This window comes from Pangasianodon hypophthalmus, chromosome 22, assembly GCF_027358585.1.
Source record: "Pangasianodon hypophthalmus isolate fPanHyp1 chromosome 22, fPanHyp1.pri, whole genome shotgun sequence".
NCBI classification, from domain to species: Eukaryota; Metazoa; Chordata; class Actinopteri; order Siluriformes; family Pangasiidae; genus Pangasianodon; species Pangasianodon hypophthalmus.
Window position 1 is genome coordinate 1,740,834 of NC_069731.1, and position 24,981 is coordinate 1,765,814.

The 24,981-nt window shown below is 38.3% G+C and overlaps 1 protein-coding gene across 1 annotated transcript in view; it reads right to left on the bottom strand.

Annotated features, from left to right (window-relative positions):
* Nucleotides 1–22,976, bottom strand: part of zgc:158766 (uncharacterized protein LOC100009641 homolog) — a 67,397-nt gene extending 44,421 nt beyond the window's left edge. The window contains exon 1 of the mRNA XM_053227877.1: nt 22,557–22,976. Coding sequence (XP_053083852.1) covers nt 22,557–22,766 — 210 coding nt within the window. The 5' untranslated portion in view covers nt 22,767–22,976. The remainder of the gene's footprint in view (nt 1–22,556) is intronic.
* Between the last annotated feature and the right edge of the window lie 2,005 nt (nt 22,977–24,981).

Below are 24,981 nucleotides of genomic sequence, written 5' to 3' on the forward strand. Positions count from 1 at the left end.
AGGTTTAATTATCATTAATTAAGAAACAGTCAGTGTTAAAGCTCAGGAAGAGGAAGTAGATCGTCCCGCTGTTGAATTCGCAGGATCCAGATCACGATGTATTAAATTCTAAGCTGGTTTGGTGAAGATTTTTCTCTTTTCTTTCACGGAATCAGTTAGTCGGAGATAACGAGGGGATGCTGTGTATTTCTCACGGGTTCTCTGTACGAGGAACATCTACCGCCTGGGTGCGTCTGCGCTCCAGCAACATTTTAGTCCTTAACTCCTTTCCCGAGTTTTGTGCAACATGCCGTATTTCTTCATTTTCATTCAGCTGGAGACTTTAATTGCGCACCAAATTCGTCAGGTCTCGTATCACCATGGAGACGGTAATCGTTTATCAAATGATGAATGTATTTCATTGATTTTTGTTGAATTCCTGTCGTGCGTGGTGTGTGTGTTTCCTGCTTTAACACTCCAGACTGAACCCATCTGCTCGCTAACACACCCTTTGTGAGGTTAAAGCGGGTGTGTGTTCGTGTTTCCTTCCCGGTCTTGCTCTTTTATTTCCCCTCTACATTGCACACAGTAGTCTTTCCTGCTCTAACCGACTACTGAATCTGTCATGAAAGAACGTGAAAGCACAAACTGCAGTTTTATAAGCGATAAGAGGAACGAATCACTTGAGTGTTGTGCTGTTAGAGTAAAATAATCAGTGACGAGGTGGTGTGATGAAGCGGAGTCACAGTTACCACCTGGAAGCTGATTATTTTCCTACAACAGCACAACCCCAAGCGTTTTATTCCTTTTACCCCACAGCAATTTACATACAGTTACATTTTTTTTATTAATTAAGGAAGACACGTCGTACTTTTTATCCGTTTATAGTTACATTTAATGTTCTGTGAAACAAGTTCCTGTTCTCACTTACGTTACGGCAGCTATAAACCTGTCGTTCCTTCACCAGCCTCTTTTTTTTCTTTCTTTTGAAACTGCAAAGAAGCGAAAACTCCTCGGAAAAAGTTACAGCTTTATCTCTGACTGTTACAAAGCGCTGACACTGGAGACTCCTTCCACAAATGTCTCTTACCAAAAAAAAAAAAAAAAAAAAACTTCTCCACATCAGTGATCATACGTTTTACTTTGTTAAAAAACAACACGTGTTTTAAAAATCTGTTTATTATTATTGGTCTTAGATTATGTGGAGCGTCTGCCGTACGAGTCCCAGTGTAGGAGCTGTTACTATGGAAACAATAACGTGTTACGTTTAGTCGGAATTACAGTTATACAAAAAAATAATGCACGTGTTCTGACCAATCAGATTCGAGAATTCAACCCTGCTGTGGTATAAATGTGTTGTGAGCTAATTTGCAGCATGCGATCCGGCTTTCATGAGCTTCCTGCGTTTTCTATCGGTTCAGGAAATCGTTATTTTGTATATTAACGGACAGAAAGGAAAACTCGGCGGCACGTTTGCGTCCGAGTCTTGTTTATCCAAGATAACCGTAGCTCAATAAATAGCATCTTGTTTACATTCTCTGTACACACACACACACACACACACACACACACGTCAGGTCTGGGGTGGCATCTGCAGCTATAAATACTTCAAACACAGTTCATAATTTTCCTGTTGTTTAAAACTAAAACACCAAAAAAAGTCACTTAAAATAACTTTTCCTTGCGCAAGCTTCTAGAAAACTCCTGGAGGAGATGTAGCGCTCCCCGGAGAGACGCTACGATCTGATATCGGGGACTGACGCTAACTACGCTGCCGAACGTGCGCCCTTTGGTCTGTTCCCATAATCGTAACTCAGTCTTTCAGTGGAATAAAAATAAATGCTGTGTGTGTGTGTGTGTGTGTGTGTAAGCGCTGTTTGGACTCACTGAGTGCTCGCGATAAACAACAACACGCTGATTTGCTGTTCTGTAAGGAGCTTGTGGTGGCTGCTGTAAATATTTTGCTCTTGAAATGAGAGATTTCCTGAAGTACGATGTTGAACATTTTACATTAAACTCTTTAAAGGAATATTTTAAATGAACCCCATGTAAATTTAAACGATGGCTTCTTTTGTTTTGAACTGGATATTAGCTGCTATGCTAATGTAGCTCAGCGACCCCCTGACACCAGAGTCTGCGCTGAGGAAGAAAGCGATGGAGCTGCGGTTGGTTTTTATCTCTGTGACTCTGTGACAGCGAGTCATGCGGATTTAGCGCACGACGCTAAACGGGAGGCTTGTTAGCCTCGTAGCTGCAGTACAAACACGCCTCAGCTTCATTTAGATGGAGGAACTAAAGGTTAATGAGACTGGAGTTGATCTAACTGAACGTGTGTGTGTGTGTGTGTGTGTGTGTGTGTGAGTGTGTGAGTGTGTGTGTGGCAGGTTCAGGGCATCAGTGTGTTTGCTGAGGAACACAAAGCCCAGCTGTGTCCTCCCTCCACACACACACTCACCCAACTGTGGAATGTAACACCCCGATCTCACAGCAGCTCTGAACACCCGCACCTCACACACCTCCACTTCTCCATCTCTCTCTCTGTTTCTCTCTCATTCTATCTCTCTCTGGCTCTCTCTCCATCTCTCTCTCTCTGTCTCTCTCTCACTCTGTCTCTCTCTCTCTCTCTCTCACTCTGTCTCTCTCTCTCTGTTTCTCTCTCTCACTCACTGTCTCTCTCTCTCTCTCTGTTTCTCTCTCTATCTCTCTCTCCCTCTCTCTCATTCTATCTCTCTCTGGCTCTCTCTCCATCTCTCTCTCTCTGTCTCTCTCTCACTCTGTCTCTCTCTCTCTCTCTCTCTGTTTCTCTCTCTCTATCTCTCTCTCTGTCTCTCTCTCACTCGTCTCTCTCTCTCTCTGTTTCTCTCTCTCTATCTCTCTCTCTCTCTCGCTCTGTCTCTCTCCCTCTGTTTCTCTCTCTTCATCTCTCTCTCTGCCTCTCCCTCTATCACTCTCTCTCTCTCTCTATCTCTCTCTCTCCCTCTTTGTCTCTCTCTCACTCTGTTTCTCTCTCTATCTCTCTCTCTCTCTCAGTCTCTCTCTCTCACTCTGTCTCTCTCTCACTTTCTGTCTCTCACTTTCTGTCTCTCTCTCACTCTGTCTCTCTTTCTGTCTGTCTCTCTGTCTTTCTTTTTCTTTCTATGTCTTGCTCACTCTCTGTCTGTCTTTCTCTGTATTTTCTCTGTCCCTCTATCTATCTATCTATCTATCTATCTATCTATCTATCTATCTATCTATCTATCTTTATTCCTCTCTTCTCTCTGTCTGTTCTCTTTCTTTTTTCTTTATTGCTTTCTTCATGTTTCTCTCTCTATCTTCTTTCTGTTTCTCTCTAACTGTCTTTCTCTCTCACTTTCTTTTTCTCTCTATGTCTATCTCACTTTCTTTATTTGTCTCTTCTCTCTGTCTGTATTCTCTCTCTCTCTCTCTCTCTCTAATGGTTGACGATACTCTCAGCGAAACTCGTATAAAATCACAATCTTGATTCTTTTATCAGTTGAAGATTCTTCAGCATTTGCACATAAAACTATAATCTTATTCGCTATGACCAGTCAGTGTCGAGACGTTGTACCACATGACCTCACACCCACACACACGAAGCGTGGAAGAAAAAGGGGAGAAACAACGTAGGGAATCGGTGAGGGAATCCAAAAACGTCCCGCGTGCAGTGAGACGTAATAAAACACGTTTAATGTTACGTCCAGAATACGGAATAAACGATGACTTGAACGTATGAAATGAATGAATGAGCGAGTGAGTCACGGCCACATGCGACGTCTCGCTCAAACCTTGCGCAAGATTATTAACACCGATTATCACTCAGAAGTGGCGATGAGTCGCTGATCAGTGCAGTCATAATAACGAAACAGGACGGCGAGCTTTGCACAACTTCCTCAGAGTCCAGCGCGGTACCAAGGAATTCAAACACACATCTCATATAACACAACAACCATCAACAAGTTCGACTCTGAACAGCGATACAAGAGACGACTAAAACCGCAAAAACCTGAGATCTTTCTTTAGAATCAAAATACATATAAAACTGCACACTAGCGAACGGATTATTTTTATTACGCAAAATTAGACAAGTTCAAAAAGAGTAAAAACCCAGAAAGGTGGAGAAAGTGAATAAACCGGTGGGATTTTTTGTAACAAAAGCTCTGACACCATTATTTACGAATATCACTCTAACAATGATGCGTTACTATTTTGAAATGTTACAAGCCACATTTAAGTTAAAAGTCTACATGCTATTTAATCTTTTTCTGCCGTCGTGACGCGCTGCACTAGCGCAGGAGCTCAGCAATAAAGAGCGACACATTTCTCCGTCCAGCTACGTCGAAAAACATCGAGTGACTCTGACTCGAGTGGAACAACAGGAGGCAAGAAAACGAAGACAAAATCAATTTGGATTTACGAGTGTGATGTAAGAGTTACACACTCGTGTTACTGACAAATGATAAAATGTTTAAATGTTGCAATAGTCCTATGGTATAAATATGGAATAAAAAATGATTAATTGAGGAAAATTTGAGAATCCCTGAGCTAAGCTTTGCGAAATGAAAGAAGTAAAGAAGTAACTTTAGCCACTAAACATGCACTGGCTCTGTTTCAATCTTTTTTTGGGAGTTTCCACTAACCATGGCGAATTAGAAATAAAAAATAAAGATTTCTAATAACAGATCTAGTCAGAAAGCAGCTGAAAAGCAGACTCAAAGGTGATAGTGATGAAGAGAAACTCTGAGAATAGTTAAAAAGACATCTCGAGAGGAGCTGAGACTCAAAAATTAGAGTAACGATAAGAAGGAGACAAGTGTGCAAGAGTGCAAGAGTACGAGTGAGATTACCGGAGGATGGAGTGAAGACCTCGTTAGATAAAACGATCGAAAGACACTGATTTATACAACGAGAAGTCCAAAAAAAAGTGCAATGTTCCTTCAGCGACAAGCTCCACGTTAAACCGCACACTATCGTTAAACGACATTATCACACTCCTACTGGACACCACAATGACCTGGAGGAGTCGCAGATAACACTCGTGTTGAGATAAGAAGAAAAAAAAGTGTGTGAGAAGCTTACTGCGTTAATCAGGGATCGTTGACGGGGCGAAAGACGGACGACTCGACTGCTTCGCTCGCTCTGGAGCTGTGATCTGACACGAGCTGCCTGGGGGAAGAGTTAACTGAGCTCAGACCACATCTCACGGCCTTGAAGACGCACACACACACACACACACACACACTCACACACACACACACGCACACACACACACTCTGAGACTGAGAGTGAGTCTGGCCCACGGTCCCTCCCTCCTTCCCTCACACATACACACAGCAAGGCAGTCTGGGAATCTGTGGTGGGAGTGAGGAGCTTGAGATAAAGAAGACACACACCACACACACAGCGTCTTGCTACCATTCCAAGGTCTCACACACACACACACACACACTCACACACTCACACACACACTCACACACACATACACACACACACACACACTCTCCCAGTGCAGCCACCTGAATCAGTGTGTATTGTGTATTTTTGGCGCTAAGAAAGTGTATTGCAACTCTCTCTCTCTCACACACACACACACACACACACACACACTCACACACACATACACACACACACTCACTCACACACACACTCACACACACATAAACACACACACTCTCTCCCAGTGCAGCCACCTGAATCAGTGTGTATTGTGTATTTTTGGCACTAAGAAAGTATATTGCAACTCTCTCTCTCTCTCACACACACACACACACACACACACACATACACACACACACACTCACACACACACACTCACACACACTCCCAATGCAGACACCTGAATCAGTGTGTATTGTGTATTTTAGGCGCTAGGACACTGAAAGTATATTGTGATTCTCTCTCTCTATCTCACACACACACTCACACACAAAAACACACACACACACACACACATGCAAACACACACACACACACACACTCTACCAGTGCAGCCACCTGAATCAGTGTGTATTGTGTATTTTTGGTACTAGGAGACTGAATGTATATTGTGACTCTCTCTCTCTCGCTCTCTCTCTCTCTCTCTCTCTCTCACACACACACACACTCCCAGTGCAGCTCTCTCTCTCTGTCTCACACACACACACACACACACACACACCCATGAGAAACCTTGCCCTTTTTTGGATTCTACTTGACCCCCCAGTCAAACAGAGATAATTGGAGGCTAACAGGGCCGGTCTGGTTTATCTTTAACCGCTGGTGTTTGGTGCAGCTCGACTCCGGCACTCATCCGTCACTCAGAGTTTCAGCAGCTCTGAGACGAGCGTTCGGCTCTGATAATAAAAACCTCAAGTTGGGTGTCAAAACCAGACACACCAAATATTATCGCCTTATCAGACAGACAGGGCAGGAACCTGGAGGGAACCTGCGGCGCTGAGCCTTTCTGTGAAAACAACACGGACGCAGGAACAGGTGCACGGAGTGATACATGGAGCTTGGAAGCTAACAAGAGCACTTTATTAAATTTTTACATTTTTGTATATTATATAAAAAATTACATTAAAGACATTTATTTCTGTGGTGTATTCAATAGATTTACACGTTTGCCAATGTTTTTTATTTGTTTTTTGAACTTGCTAGGGGTAAGAGTTGGCTTTAAAACACATTTTATGTAAATTAGATTCCCATGGGGGAAAGGTAGATGCTTTCAGAGCAATTAAAAAGATAAAAAGTTTTACTCGAATAGCGAGTTTTCTACAATGACGTTAAACACTCGATGCACAACGTAACGTTATTTAGGTAACGTTCTAACGAGTTAGCTTGCTGCCAATCGTTAGCTAGTTAACAGTTAGCTAGTTAATCGTTAGCTAGTTATCGTTAAACCTAGCTGCTTAATAGGAATTAAACTATTCCTGTAGAACTTTAGATGCACTTTCCTCATTATGGTTCATTTATACAGTATCTTCGGTTTTATCTCCACTGAACTCTCTTCGCTTCATGGACGCGAGTGTGAGAGACAAACGTGAAATGCTTAAGAGTTTAACCGCTCTGAAAGTGTCCGCTTTTTTCCTGGGAATTCTGGGTGCTTAATTTACACGCAACTTGTATTTGGGAGATTTGAAGCTCCATAGTATGAGGAGAGATCTGAGCAGAATTCATTAGCATTAGCGCTTTATTTAGCAGTGAGATGTCCTGAGATATTTAGCTGTCCTCAGTATCCACAGCATCCTCAATGACTCTGATAACATTTCATACCAGAATTAAATAAAATAAGAAAGCCATATATGTATATATATATATATATATATATATATATATATATATATATATAAATCTTTATATTATTTACATGAGGAGAACGTCTCACTGAATCTCCTTTACCGCATTTAGTTTCTGAATTTTGTCCTGGAAGTCTGTGTCTGAAAATATCATTGTAAACACACACCCGAATCATCATACACACACATATATATATATATACTTGCTTTAAATTACACCCTTTAAAGTCCATATTCTGTGTTTTAAATAAACATATGTGTAGTGGCCTGGAAAAACCCCTGACATGGTGATATTTTGTACTATAAATAGTTTACGTAGTTCTGAAAACTGCAGGCTTTTCTGAAATGAAATATGTAAAGTTCCAGCATTTTAAAGTCTGGTTAAAGTGAAAAGGGAGGAAATTGCATCTATTCTGTTTTCATAGACACGGGATCTGATTACAATCTGATTTGATTATGTTCATTTCACTGTCATGCAGCTTTCCAACAACTTGATCAAAGCGTGACATTCGCTGTGTGAGGAAATCACACTTATCCAACGGGGTTTTAGACGTCTTTAGTGGTTTTACCGCTGCATTTGTTAAACTGTTGTTTTGGTGCATAGTCAGAAAAACACAATTTGGTACAAAAACGGATACGTTACTAGATTTCCATTCCAGAAAAAAATAAATAAATAAATCAAGATAGTGTGATTGAAAAAATAGTCAATCTGGCAACACTGTTCCAGAAACAACTACAGACTAGAGAGAGAGGATTATAACAACAACAACAACAACAACAAAACCATATAAATGAATAGAAATAATAAATTTGTTTTCCCTTGAGAAACTTAAATTCCAGAGAAAGTTAATTTTCAAGGATGATGTTATTAAAAAAAGCCAGAAATAGGAAATCTGGCAACCTTGTTCCCAGATTAAATATTAAGAAATATGAAGAAATTATTACTAAAAAAAACCCCAAAAAACAGCAAAAACAACAACAACAAAATCCTAAAAATGAAAATTATGAACATGTAAATTAGATAATGTTAAATTGTGGAAAATAATCATATTTTATGATGGTGTGATTAGAAGAAATCTGGCAACCCTGTTCCAGAAGATATGACGACTAACAGAGAAGTGATTGTAGAACTTCCCAAAAGAGTCGAGTTCAGATCTTTTACTGCAGAGAACTTTATGGTTGGTGTGTGTGTGTGTGTGTGTGTGTGTTTAAGGGGGGGGGGGTTTGGGGGGGGTTCCTCCCCTTTGTCCACCTGTTGTGTCCCTTTTCCGCGTCCCCCTACCCCCTGCAGAGAGTGTGTCTTGGACCTGGGAACACAGAGAGCCTTGTCTTCTCTCAGATGTGTGCAAGCACAGGTGGAAGCTCCTATTACAGGAGCTCTCTGAGTACACACACACACACACACACACACACACACACAGAGAGAGAGACCTCCCACACACGTGTGCACTGTATCAGCTGATTGAGCTCCATGAAGAATAAGTGAGACACTGACCAAATGGTGAAGGGGAACGTCCTGAGCCGAGTGTAGACTGTGTGTGTGTGTGTGTGTGTGTGTGCGCATGTGTGTGTTCCTAAAGTGTTCCTAAATGTCTGGGGAGGTCAGACAGGGTACGACCTCTATCACCACTCGCTCGGCTGAATACAGGTGCAAAAACAATCCAGTCAAAAATTAGGCTGAATAACGTGTTAATGAGCAGCACAAGAACAGACGCGGAAGTAAAACTTAGCAAAAACTCCAACAGACTCTCAGAAATATTTTCCGTCATGACAGAATAATGTCCTAATTTTGTTTAGAATTATGGAACGACACATTTTTACACGGCATATTTGATACGTTAAACATTTACAGCTACACAAGAACAGCGGCAGATTAAAGATACGCAGGAAATAATTTTTAAAAAATAACGATTCCTTTAGTAACCGCGCTCATAGTTTGTTGCTTGTGGGCGTGGCCTTTCCAGCAATTTTTTGATAATGTAGCTATATTTAGTGCCTTAATCTAAAACAAATTAATCAGTGAATCAGTTTTTTGTTACATGCTCAGCTTTGTTCGTAGATTCAATTACAATACTAACTGTACTAGCTAACAATGCTAGCTGTACTAGCTAACAATGCTAGCTGTACTAACGATTTCTGCTACTTCCTTCCGAACTTTATTTTTCTGCGTAACGTTTCTGTACGTGTTTAATGAGAGGTTGCATATGACAGGAAAAGGGGAAACCACAGTTACAAGTTTTTCCATTTTTCACGTCACGCTAGGAACTAAAACTGTTAATGTGGAAATAAATAATAAAAAAAAAAACATCGGACCACACGCTCAATTCAAGTCTTTCAAGTCAATCGTTTTGATTGGTCGCTTGAGTGTCACACCTCATTTGCATAGAATTGAGAAAAATCTCATTTCGAATGTCGCTGAAATTGCGACTCCGTGTTGCGCACCTACTGCGCTTTTTCACTCGCTAATGTGAATGCAGGGTCACATGACATTTCTGAATTGTTAAGTTATTAGTTTAGAAAGTTTGTAGTCATGACATTTTTTTGGTTTATTAGTTTTAGTTGTTAGCTATTAATTTTGTTTTAGCCTTGATGTCTCTCAGTTAGCTCCGCCCCCAAAACATTACAATCAATAGCCAAAGTTCTTTGTAAGTACATAAATTATGATTCGTAATAACAACAATTCCTTCAACTACACGGACATCAATTAATGTCCTAATGCTATATTTAATGTTATCATTAAGGTACTTTTATATCACACCTTTAATCTGTGTCTTCTGTTTGAGGAAGTATCAAACTCACAGACGTCACCAAGTACATCTACTAAACTCTTAGTTAACAAATCCCAACAAGTGTCTGAAGAGATGATGATATTACATGATGCACAAGCTTTTTACGTATTGTAATTCTAGCAAATTAACGGCCAGGCTGAAAGAGAGAGCGTCTACCAGTCTTTGGACGTCCTCCAGATTCAAATCTCAAAATTTCCCCTTACTGATTTCAAAGGATGTGAACTACTGAAGGTAAAGTGGTCCAGTAACACAAAGGCGATTGAAATAGAAGTCCAAAAAAAAAAAAAAAAAAAAAAAAAAAAGAAGAAGAAAACAAACGAGTCAAACTAAGCTTCTGGAAATCCCATGAAAGCCCATGTTAGATGCTGTGGAGAATAAACGACAAATGAAGAATCTGATGCAGGTTCAGACCTGCTCTGACCTTCTAATGACAAAGAAATTATATAAACTGTGCACTAATAAGCTGAGATCTTACCTGTATAAAATGACTCTCCACCACCACCTCTTCAGAGAACAAACCAGACATGTGTATGAACTTCTATCGTGAAGATAAATTTCCTCATAAAAAGACATCACTACTGGTTCAATTTTCGGTATTGGTCCACATTTCTCAGACTGCTATTCTGTTAAATATTATTTTTGACGTTCATATTGGACGAAATCTAGATGCGTCATAAACGTCTTTACATTTCTAAACATCTTCACATTCACTGAGAAGAGCTGTATGACTGGCAGGAGAAATATTTCCCAGAGAAACAAGATAAAAGATCATGAATATGAACAGAAGTTCCTCCCAAATGTCCATGGTTTCCACCGTTCTGAGAAACGTGAACACTAAGCGAAATAAAAATGAAAACTTTAGATGCGATGAGAAATATTTCTGAAGTCAAAGTGAAGACCACAAACCGAGGTTCTTACCTGCTGTCCGTTGGCTAAGCCTTAACAGTACTGAGATGAGAGAGAGAGAGAGAGAGAGAGAGAGACACCAGTGACAGCTGTCTAACCAGAGACAATTACAGACTCTGCTTAGAGGTCTGATGTATCCCACAATTCTCAGCTGCTTTGTTAAAATCTGGAGTGTCTCAGAGTACAGATATCTTCAAAAGGAGCATCATGCTTTTAAAATGGGAAGCTGAACACATGATACAATCACTGGTCATGGGGTTAAAGTTATGAGAACACTGTTGCTAGGCAACTGGGAAATATGGACATTGAGCGTAAGCTAGTTAATAACTGAGGTTAATAATTTAGCTACCTAGAATGTATCCGTAAAATCTTTTATGTGGAACATGTTCCTCAGATGTTCCTCTCCAACATCCATGAATTCAGCCATATTGAGAAACGTGAATGTTCGGTTATAACTCATAAACTCGGACCAATCAGTAAAAATTCAACTTCTGAAATTGCAAATATTACAAAAATGGGATGTTGACATTGTTTTTGTAACCCAACACCGTCAGATCACAGCCTCAGCCAGGGCAATTCAAGAACCGTCTGGACTGTCAGAATGACTCTGCATTAGATCCAAAAGCCCATGGGCAGAAAGAGAGACTCTCTCCGTTTATCAGCTTCTCCGATCAGCTCTTCTCTGTGCACTCGTCTCACACGATTGAGGGGGTTGGAGGAACATGAAACAGAAACACGGCATCCATTCCAGTCTTTACACTGTTATTAATGCAGATGTGAACGCTGAGCCTTAACGACCACGGCAACAGAAGCACAGCTGGGCCTTTCCCAATAATCACTTTTATATATATATATATATATATGATATGACAGGGTCAGAACTGGCCAAGACCAAATTGGGGAAAAAATGGGGGAAGAAGTGTCCACACTCTAAATGAAACTTTCTGGTTTGTCTCTCTGGGGAAAGCCTTAAAGGTAAGAGAGTTTCTGTTTTTAGAACATTTTCCAAGTAAAATGCTGTTAACCATCCAAAAAGCCTTGAGGAACTTTTTTTTCCCCGAGCACTGATGTTGCTCCCTACGAATTCCCAGGTCATCTTCCCTTCAGTGAAACCTGGATCAGCCCCAGGCTCTCATGCCAAGTCATCAAGTCATGTCTGGTGTACCTTCACTGGAAGGCATGAAGCCATGACGAAGCCGCAGCTCTACTCTGACCTCCTCGTGGACTGCTGAATTTCTCATCTTATCGTGGAAAATAAAACAAGCCACCATATAGAGAAACTTCTGCTTCGTAATCTCATTTATGCAAAGCTCAAGACCACTGGTCAGAGTAGGGGTGAAGATCCCACGCCCCTTCTTCCCATCACTTGTAAATAAGACCACAAGAACATTCCTGAACCTCCATTTCTCCAGTTAGGGGTTGGTTCCTCAAAGAGGTAAGCCACCTTTTTTTTTTCATCCATATCAGACATGGCAGCAATTTTGTGTGAGAGTAATTGATCATATCATTTGAATAAATATGCAAGGCCCCAGAACAATTTGACAATTTCCCATGAGGAATTCCAAGAAGGTTGTAATTAAAAAAAATCCTTGAATAAGAATCAACTTAGGATGATATAATCTTATCTGGTGTGGAGAGGAGAAGTGGAACACACACATTGCTGTAATGTGTGATCCTCCCCCTTTCCATCACACCAGGTGTGTGTTGTTTTGTCCCCATGGATTACAGGCCAAACACTCCCAGGTGTTGAGAGGGTGAAAAAACAGCTAGCGAGAGCTCCTCTTCTGCATCAATAAATCACCATGCACGAAACTCCAAAAGCAAAATAGGTCACGGTGAGAGTTTCGTGAATACGCTCAGGGTGACACCACATGATGCACCAGAGTCCAGGAATGTCCCGTCGAGGAAAGGGCAGGAAAAGAGGACTAATCGCAGGTCTGTATTATCCACCTGGAGCTGGGCAGCTCTTTCATCTGCACAGGAAAGCTTTTAAAAATTACAGGGCTGCTGGCGCAATAACTCACGCAGACCAAAAAAAATCCCGCCAAGGGCTTGAACGCTGTTCGACACGAAACGAGAGCCATCTGAGGAAGCTGGAGATGATGAAGGACATATGAAAAGATCAGAAAGAAAATACAAGGCCATGACTTATGAGTTCAGAAGCTCGGACAGCATCACTAACAGGATGAAATGACATCTTAAGACTTGTTTTGATAAACGGGAAAGAGAATAAGAAGAGGAATCTGAGGCTACAGTTGGCTCAGACTCACCCAAACTGGACAGATGAAGATACTGCTGAAATACTGAAATACTTCACTTGGTCTTTTTCCAATCTGCAACTGTCCAGTATACAATATACAATAGTTCTGATCGTGCAATCTGATTGGTGGAAACATGTTGTCACATCCAGTAACAGATTTTTTTTTAACCAAGTTTTTGGTGAATCATTCCACTGACCACGGGTTGCCAAGTAATAGCAACACAAGCAGTTTCAAATCATTAACAAAACAAACAAAACAATACAAAATCTAACAATGCATGTATTATTATTATTATTATTATTATTAAAACCATAGCTGAAACTGTAACTCAATTTTGTTGAGTGAAAGGCGTTTCATTAAATATCCTAAGCGTGAAGCTGTCAATACTAAACTTCAGTATCTAATCTACTGTTATATTTCATATTAAAGTTATACAGCTAGCATAAAAATAATTTAAAAACTTCATCCGTTTTAGACGGTCTGGCTGTTCGATCAGTTGAGATGCGCTCAGATTTCTGAAGGTTCTGCGAGAACGAGTGAATGCTGTCTGAGACGCAACTGATTTGTTTTTCAGGAAGCTAGAGCTCTTTTCATTTCCAGTAAAATCTCAGACACACATGGGACATGGCACTTCTATCTCACTGTAAAGGAGCAGTTAGTAAAGGCATATCTGTATACACTAGAGAGAGAAAAAGAGAGAAAAGAGGGAGGGAGGGTGAGGTTTTTCCTGTTTCCACAGGGCTAATTATACACTTCTCCAGAGGATGGAGCATAAATCAGGATGAACAATGGCTCTCTCCTACACAGCTCAAAAAGTCAGTACACATCTCCAGCTCTCGAACGCTCTGTCGCTCTCAGACTCGACTCGATAACTCTTAATGCTGAACATAATGCTGATCAGCGGTTTCATGAGCAAAGACCTTACATCTGGTCCATTTCACGTTTAGAGACTGAGAACTTGTTAACTGTGGACAAATCTAAAAAGCATCTATTTAAGATTTCATAAAGAAAGGGAAGCAGAGACGGACAGAGAGAGCTCGCCCAGCCGAGTGCTCGTTAGCATGAATTGACGCTGGTCTTTGGTAAACGATGTCATTGTGTTGTGTTATCTGCATAATGAGCTCTTCCTGTTGTTTTCAGTTGGATTCCTGGAGTTATCTGACTTTTTCGTCTCGTCCCTAATCTCCTTCATGACCAAGTGCATTCCTCCAAAACAGCACGAACTTTCGTGACGCTGTCCGTGCTCCACGACCCCACTAGGGGGCGACATGACAGGAACAAATCTGCAGGATGGTCCTCGTCACAGATAACCTTCGCCTGCTGTCAGTCAGCCGCCGCTTTATTGCAGGTTTAAGGACTCTTTAGTCTTTTTAGGAGTCTTACATAACTTTCCTAGCTACATTAAATATACAGGTGTCTTGAATATAATTGCCCCGGTTGCAAGTTCGTAGCTTAGATTGAACACAAACTGCCTCTAAACTTAAGTTTACAAAGTTCAAAATTTTAAATAGTTGCACCTTAACATAGTTTTAAGTTTATAAATAAAACTCACACTTACCTTTAAATCTGTGTAACGACTGCTGCAAAAACGTTAAACGTTACGAAAACGAAATACAGCGCTGTGAAATACACGCGTAAACACATGCTACTCTAATGCTAACTACACAGTTAGCTAGCTTTATCCTGGTAAACTAGCTATCTCTGTCCTCACTAGATCAAACTGTGATGACTGCTGATACTGTAGTTATCCGAGTTACAACATCTGATTTCTAAAAAAAGTGAAAGTAATTTTGTTCATTGTGTTCAAATGCAGATTAATCTGACAGTGACTTCTTGCTGTATTGTTTAAATTTTACTTGTTGCACAACCTCAAGCAACAGAAACAAACCCATATTAAATATAAACATGCAAGATTAATACTTCAAATCAGCAATTTACTGTAAAACCCAATCCGTTTGGATTTATTTGTCTATTGTTCACATTACAACAGAGGAATTCGAGCTTCTTTATTGCTTATTACTTATTAAAACAATGGAAGCAGTGCTTCCTGTTCATATTAATCATGTTATCGCTGGGGAAAAAAGGCCTTTCTGTGTGACAGGTTTTATACGCAGTTGTGGAACACTTGAAGTGTCTTTGGGGCAACTGAAATTTTACACAGCGTACAGAAATATACTCTGTGTAGTATAAAGTATAAAGCATTAAATAAGTAAACGTACATGTTAACACCCTACCTTTGAACTTCAGTTCAACTCTGTACTGCTACTAAACTACAGCCAGAAGAGTACGGGAAGAGGATGTGTGTGTGTGTGTGTGTTGTACAGCCACTAAATATCTCTCTCTCTCGCTCTCTCTCGCTCTCTTTGGTGTAAAACTGAGACATTAGTATTCAAAGCACTGAGTTCTGAGAAAGAGGAGAGTTCAGGAGAGAGGGAGATTCATCGTCCGGACTCAAACTGGATTATCCCGTCCTGATCCATGGCGCATCACTAAGCAACTGCTCAAGCAGGCCGAGAATTCGGACAGGGGTCTCCAACGCCGTCATTTCTTTGTTAGCGACGAATCTCCTGAGCTTGTTCGCTCTGAGCTCTGTTTACGACGTTCAAGTTTTGCGGTTGAAGTGTTTTGGTGCTGATGGTCAAGTCAAGTTTATTTATAACGGCCAAAATCATGGTCATGTCTCAGTGGGCTTTATGGGGCCTGGACAATGACCAACCTCCCGGCCTTTAGCGGCCAAATGAGGAGAAAAAATGTGAAATGCTGGAACAACATAGACAACAGAGACACAAACACAATCAGGGGTAAAGGATGCACTAATACATCTTTTACACACTGGTTTTGAGTTAGAGCTGGACAAAAATACAATATAATATACTAAATATTAAATTCCTAATTACTAAACATACACAAATTCTGATGTGTGAGTCACGGCTGCATGCGCCATCTCGCTCAAAACGGACGTATTACGCATATTTATCAACACCGATTTTCCACCACAAGCTCCATATGAGTCTCTCAGCAGCGGAGAAGAAACAATGACTAATTATTTAATCAGATGTTAATAATGTTGTTTCATTTTAACTGTCAGAAGCCACACTGCACTTTTACACACCGCACACTAATATGATTAAAGTTTTATACTAAATAGCGGTTAATTCACAAGTCAGTAATGTAAAAGTTTAATTAATATACATATACTTATTGTTGCTTACAAAATTGGTCATCATGAGTGAGAATCGTGATGTCAGTTCTCTAAAAATCTCAGAAACTCGTGATTCTTATTTGAATGACAGCGAGATCCTGGATATGCAATGTTAGATATGATGAGTGTACCTGAAAAACACACACATTTATCTTGTTCTTGTGTCAAAATAAAGAAGCCCCGTATTACACAACGTGCTGCATTACGCAAATCTGGATTTCTCCTGAGGCTGAGATTTGGTGAGTTTAGTCTTGTGAAGGAAATTGATGGAAATCACAGCCAAGTGATTATATTTATTACTGAGTTCTTATTAACTCTTACTAGCCTGCTTGACTTGTGACAAAAAAAAAAAAGTTGTCCCTTAAATAATGTCAGCTTGAACTTGATGTTTTCATAAATATTCAGGTAAATATTTCAGGAATAAAAAGCTCTGTGGCTCTAATAAATACACAAAATATTGTTTATACACATTTCAGTGAGTCTGATATTTTAACAGTTGAATTATGTTCATAAGAAGTTAAAGAAGGTCATAAGAAGTTACAGGTAAAGGGGTCTCGGGCTGCAAAAAGAAAAAAAAAAAAAAAAAAAGTCTTTTATTATACAAAATATTGCGCACTTAATATTTCAACAGATTGTGTAACACAGAAAAGCAAACACTTTCTGGAAGCTGCAGTGACACCTACAGGTCTATAAAGATCAGCACATAATTTCTCCTTATCCACTAAATTTGGAGCCTGAACGCATCTTATTTTCTTTTTTTCTTTTAAAGTCACCCAGAACCTTTTTTTTTTTAACAGCCCGTACATTTTTCTCTAATGAATATATGTGTCAATACCACAAAAATTGTTATTAGATAACAGAAAACAGCAGAGAGGTGCCAGAAAACCAAATTCTCTCGTTATGTAACTTGGTTTCAGTGAAGTGATTTGATTCTGTTTTTTTTTTTAAATCATCTGAAAGCGTTAATCCTGCACTGTTTAATAATGTCTGTCACTAAGCGTTAAATAGATCCTGAGAATCTTGAATGCAACTCAAATTGTGTTCACTGAGTTCTAAAGGTTAAAAGCACTTTCTATTACTACTATTAATAATAATAAAGATTAATAATAATAATAAAAAAAGAAGTGTCTTCCTTCCGGATGTTTGGGAAATAAACGAAGTCGGCCGTTTTTTTGTCTCTCACGGCTACTTCAGAGTTAGTGAAGCGTTTTTCCCTCTTGGACTCGAGAAGCTTAATCAAGTGGAAATTAGGGATGTGGAGGGAGGCATTTGTTGAGGGGGAGGGTGTTGGGGGTCATTGGGACGGGGCAGAATAGGCCAATTGTTCAGCGAGTTCTTTGAGCAGCGGAGTGGTGCTAAACAAAAAAAAAAACTGCCGAGGCATCAGAGAAACCCTTAATGAGACACAAATACACAACGTGGGTCTGCACTCACAAAAAGAAGAGAAGTGTTTCAGAATGTTAGCTTGGTTACGAAAAGTTTTGTTTTTAGTTTTGAACTATACGAAGAAATCAGGTAGAGACAAAAATTCAACCATACTCTGGGTCACGTTTCTCTTTCTGAAGCATTAAAACACTCTCATGTGTGTGAGGAGAGACACTGAAGGACACAATACAGTGATAAAATTGTGAATTATATCATACTCCATATACGCTTGTTATATTTATATTTATGTCTCGTTAAGGTGGAGTCACGACTCCCTTAAAGTATATAAACTCAGCAAAGTATTCAACACGAAAAACAAAAAAACTTCAGTGTGCAAAATAGAGAAGCAGTTTTAACTATACTAGTATACTCTACTCTTATAACACACTCTATACTACATCATTATACTGCATCATTATACTCTACTCTTACAACACTCTCTACACTACATCATTATACTGCATCATTATACTCTACTCTTACAACACTCTCTACACTACATCATTATACTGCATCATTATACTCTACTCTTACAACACTCTCTACACTACATCATTATACTGCATCATTATACTCTACTCTTACAACACTCTCTACACTACATCATTATACTGCATCATTATACTCTACTCTTATAACACTCTCTACACTACATCATTATACTGCATCATTATACTCTACTCTTATAACACTCTCTACACTACATCATTATACTGCATCATTATACTCTACTCTTATAACACTCTCTACACTACATCATTATACTGCATCATTATACTCTACTCTTACAACACTCTCTACACTACATCATTATACTGCATCATTATACTCTACTCTTACAACACTCTCTACACTACATCATTATACTGCATCATTATACTCTACTCTTATAACACTCTCTATACTACATCATTATACTGCATCATTATACTCTACTCTTACAACACTCTCTACACTACATCATTATACTGCATCATTATACTCTACTCTTATAACACTCTCTACACTACATCATTATACTGCATCATTATACTCTACTCTTATAACACTCTCTATACTACATCATTATACTGCATCATTATACTCTACTCTTACAACACTCTCTACACTACATCATTATACTGCATCATTATACTCTACTCTTATAACACTCTCTATACTACATCATTATACTGCATCATTATACTCTACTCTTACAACACTCTCTACACTACATCATTATACTGCATCATTATACTCTACTCTTATAACACTCTCTACACTACATCATTATACTGCATCATTATACTCTACTCTTACAACACTCTCTACACTACATCATTATACTGCATCATTATACTCTACTCTTATAACACTCTCTACACTACATCATTATACTGCATCATTATACTCTACTCTTACAACACTCTCTACACTACATCATTATACTGCATCATTATACTCTACTCTTATAACACTCTCTACACTACATCATTATACTGCATCATTATACTCTACTCTTATAACACTCTCTACACTACATCATTATACTCTACTCTTATAACACTCTCTACACTACATCATTATACTCTACTCTTATAACACACTCTATCCTGCATCATTATACTCTACTCTTATAACACACTCTATACTACATCATTATACTGCATCATTATACTCTACTCTTATAACACACTCTATACTACATCATTATACTGCATCATTATACTCTACTCTTATAACACTCTCTACACTATACTATCCTGCATCATTATACTCTACTCTTATAACACTCTCTACACTACACTACACTATACAGCATCATTTGACTCTACTGTTATAACACACTCTATACTACACTATATCATACTATACTACATCATTATACTCTACTCTTATAACACTCTCTATACTACACTATACTATACTACATCATTTGACTCTACTGTTATAACACACTCTATACTACACTATATCATACTATACTACATCATTATACTCTACTCTTATAACACTCTCTACACTACACTATACTATACTGCATCATTATACTCTACTCTTATAACACTCTCTACACTACACTATACTATCCTGCATCATTATACTCTACTCTTATAACACTCTCTACACTACACTACACTATCCTGCATCATTATACTCTACTCTTATAACACTCTCTATACTACACTATACTATCCTGCATCATTATACTCTACTCTTATAACACTCTCTATACTACACTATACTATCCTGCATCATTATACTCTACTCTTATAACACTCTCTATACTACACTATACTATACTGCATCATTTGACTCTACTGTTATAACACACTCTATACTACACTATATCATACTATACTACATCATTATACTCTACTCTTATAACCACTCTCTATACTACACTACATCATTATACTCTACTCTTATAACACTCTCTATACTACACTATACTATCCTGCATCATTATACTCTACTGTTATAACACATGTATACCACACTATACTATACTATACTACATCATTATACTCTACTGTTATAACACACTATACTATACTACACTATACTATCCTGCATCATTATACTGTACTGTTATAACACACACTATACTACACTATACTACATCATTATACTCTCTACTAGTAGAGAGCATCATTATACTCTCTACTCTCTACACACTCTATACTATACTATAATACTATACTATACTGCATCATTATACTCTACTCTTACAACACACTCTATACTACACTACACTATACTGCATCATTATATTCTACTATTATAACACTTTCTATACTACACCATACTATACTATACTGCATCATTATATTCTACTCTTATAACACACTCTATACTACACTATACTACACTATATTATCCTGCATCATTATACTCTACTCTTATAACCACTCTATACTACACTATACTACACTATACTATCCTGCATCATTATACTCTACTCTTATAACACACTCTATACTACACTATAATACTATACTATACTGCATCATTATATTCTACTGTTATAACACTTTCTATACTACACTACACTATACTGCATCATTATATTCTACTATTATAACACACTCTATACTATACTATACTTCACTGTACTACATCACTATACTCTACTACACTACATTATTACACTCTTCTATTATAATACACTGTACTGTACTCTACTATAATATACTGTATTATACAGCATTTTATTATTATACTACACTAGAGTCTAATGCTAGTCTATATTACTATAGTATAGTATATTAAAATCGACTACTATACTATGTCACTGTAGCATATATTTTACCTTCCTGTACTAAACCATACCATTATACTATTTTATATCATCATATTATAATGTTTACTATACTAAACATTACTGTAACATACTACAGTAGACTGTTATACAATACTGTATGATACAATCCTACGGTACATTCGACTAAACTATAATACAACTGTAGTATTATACTGTCTTAATACTTACCCTGTATACTGTAGTATTAGTCTCTTTACTATGCTTTACTAACGTTTGTATACTATACTATGAGACTACAACATACTAAAACGCTTCACTTAATGATTACCTGAACTAGTATACTACACAATACTGAATTGTTATATTATATTTAACTTGTTCTATAGTTTCTACAGTTGTACAATATCAATATAGTATTGTTATTAAACTGTATTATAATATTATATTGTCTCAGTACAACTAGAATCTATGTATGCTACTAGTACTATGCTACTATACATGCAAAGAAATGCTGTAGAGCAAAGATGCCTTCAAAAATAATGAAATGAAATGTTTCTACATTTAAAAAATACTATAAAGAGCAGTAAACAGTAATAAATGAAACAAAGTCAATATTTAATGTGACGATCCTTCACTTTAAATAAATAAAGCAGTATCTGAGGTGCAGTGTGTGCAGTTTTATAAGGAAATGAGCTGGAAGTGTTACTGAGCATCTTGCAGAAGCAGCCACAGTTCTTCTGGAGACTTTGACTGTCGACTCGCTTCTTATTTCTGCAGCGAAACCCAGCAGCCTTCATTCTGTTTTTATCTGAAAAGTGTCTCTTATGGAATCTGCTGCTCTCTTTACTGACATACAAACATTTTTCTGTAACATTTCATTCTGTGCTGGAAAACTAATGTTTGGAATCTAAAATGTTTTCGTACTGAATCAATAATGTAGAAGTCAGAAAATAACAAAGCTTGTACTAAAAAAAAAGGGGGGTGCCAAGACTTTTGCACCATACTGTAGGCCTATTGTGTGTACAGCTGTACTATAGCTTATCAGCGTAGTATTACTCTCTATGCTACTATTCTATACTATAATATTATACTGTCTGTACAGTTGTACAATATCAGTATAGTATTACTCTCTACTCTATTGCAATATTATATTGCTTCTACAGTACTGTAGTATAGAATTACTCTGTTTTTATACTATAGTATGATATTATATGCAAATGCAACAATGCAAAAAAAGTTGTTTTTTTAAATTTAGGTATTACAATGAATGCACAAATGATCCCCGCTGCACTGAATAAAGTTTTCAACACACTAACGCATGTTACTCTTCTGGGTTTTGCAGCAATCCTGGTACTAAGTTGTTTTTTTCTTGCACAGCTCTTGACAGGCCTCAGACCTGGAGATAAACGCTGCCAGTTTAACTTTCCCTCCTCACTTTTATCAAAGAAAACAGGTGAACAAAAACCTAAATCTTACCTCAGAGGGCCGTTTTCTGCAGGTGGATCCTCCTACAGCGCACCTGTGTCTGTCTTCTCCTGCATTATTCTCCGACTTCCACTTCCCGTTCGGAGAGAAACAGCGATCTGTGCGTTCCTGTGGAGTTTCTCTGAGGGGAAACGGAGAGAGTGAATTTGCATTTCGACGACCCTCCCCGTCTCTTACCCCTTCTCTTTTCAGCGCTGCCATTGTTTGGCCCGGTTGGGGTCCTTATTCGCACAAAATCCTCAGCTCAAAGCCCTGAATGGTGATGTGGGATGAGCCAGAGGAGCCAGCTGTTCACGTCCAACAACAAAATCACTGCATTCATTCAGGAGTGGGAACAGATTTGAAGGAATTTCTGAGAGTTTAGATTAAAAACGTTCAAAAAATCATTATATCAGAGTGTCTGGTGTAAGATTTAAAGTGGGACAAAGAAAGGCTGGGAAAATGTGAAATGAATTTTCAGACTTTGGAAATTCAGGAACATTTCGTAAAAAAAAAAAATAATAAAAATCTGGATATTCAAAGTTATATAAACTCAAAACGCTAAGGTGTTAAATCTTTGGAGACATTTTCTTTTTCTCTGCACTATAACTTCATAATTTCTGTTTTAATCACCTTTTAAAAATAAAAAAAAATAACTAACCCTAGAAAATATGTATGCTGGAAAATTCCTGGAATTTTTCACGACCTTTTTCAGGGCACAAATGCTGCACTACAGACCAACGATTTTTGGTTCTCATGCACAATATTTAGACAGATATGTCTGTTTCTTTCATCATTTTGTTTTTTGTTGTCTAGTTCTACTTTACGTTACTTTAATTTAAAAAAACTTGAACACAGATTCCACGTTTTAACAGCTTTCACGTTACATGAGGTATTTAAACCTTGCGAATATCATTCTAGTCAAAAAGACAAAAAAGTGGTTTAGTATTTTGCAAACTTGAAAAATACGTTTTCTAAATACAGTTCATTTTCACTGTGGATTTATTTCCTAATAACCTGTAACCCATATCCGTTGTAACTCTTGTTACCAGGAAAGATTTTATATTAACGCTGGTATGAATGAACGCCAGCCTTCTCCGACTGCTCATCGTGACGTCAATACTGCCTTTAACCACAAGATGGCGCTGAAAGCTATCACACATGAGAGCTGTAGCTGTGTAGCTGCTGACCGGGCCGCTTCACGTGGTCTGTGGGGCTCTGGAAAAGGAAAAATCCACCCTGAAAAACAATAAATATGTTTATATACACGTATCTGAAATGCGATTAGTGAGTCAGGAGCTAATGCGATTCTCGGTGCTGTAGCGTCGTTATTCCTGCGAGAAGTTAGTAGTTGCGTGTCGTTCTGACGTCACAGGAGGACACTGTTATTGCGTGTTGAGATTAGCAGAAGAAAAACATTTCATAAATCTCAAATCTAAAGGATAACAGTCAGGTTTCAGATGTTCAACCCATGTAGAAGTAGCGAAGACATTAGTGCAACGTCTGGACTCAAAATCCCAGGATGCAGTGCAGCTCTACGACGCTGAGTAGCGGTAGAGACTCGGCTAGTTTGCGATCTACGCGATGACGAGCGCGATGGCGTTGATGGCGTTGTTGGCGTGAAAGGTGAAGCTCTGGAAGCTGATCTGTTTGAGCAGATCGTACAGACGTGGAGGTGAGAGAGCTGAACAGACTACAGCACTAAAGCGCCGCTGCATCGCTCTCTTTAGGTAGAGATGAAGCGAGAGCGAAATCCCACTGCACCACGATCAGCATTCAGTCGAACAGCATTGTGGGTAATGTAGGAAACCTTTAAAAAAGAAGTTGAACAGAATATTTTAATTATAAAAGAGGTGGATTTTTCCTTTAACGAAGGAAACGAAGAACGAACCAAACTTCTTAACGAAATTCACTTCGCACCTCAAATGTGTCAATGTTGTACGAGTTCTCACATCTTTAACTTCAATATAATACAGATATTGTTTTGTTTTTCTTTTAAGTATAAAACTTGCATTTGTTTCCTGAACTAATTCAAACTGTAAATACTGATTGAAGCTTTAACTCATACAGGGGCGTGTGTGTGTTTTTCCAGAAAGTATTTTTAATTATAATTTATTTATTTATTCAGTAAAAAATAACAAAATAAAATTTAAAAAATCATTAAAATCATTGAGTTTAATGCAGCACCGATGATGCTAATGCTTAGCTTTCATGAGCGCGTGCAGTTGCTAAGCTACAGGTAGCAGTTAGCTAGTTAGATAAAGTGCTAATATAAACGAGCTTAAAGTTGTCTGTTTAAAGTTTTCTTAGCTTGATATAAATAGCTAACATTACAAATAGCGGAAATGGACTAAAATAATGAGAATAACAACCACTTTAACAACTTTCTTACCTCAGTCTTATATTATATTTTCTCTGAGGTAAAAGTTCGTTATGA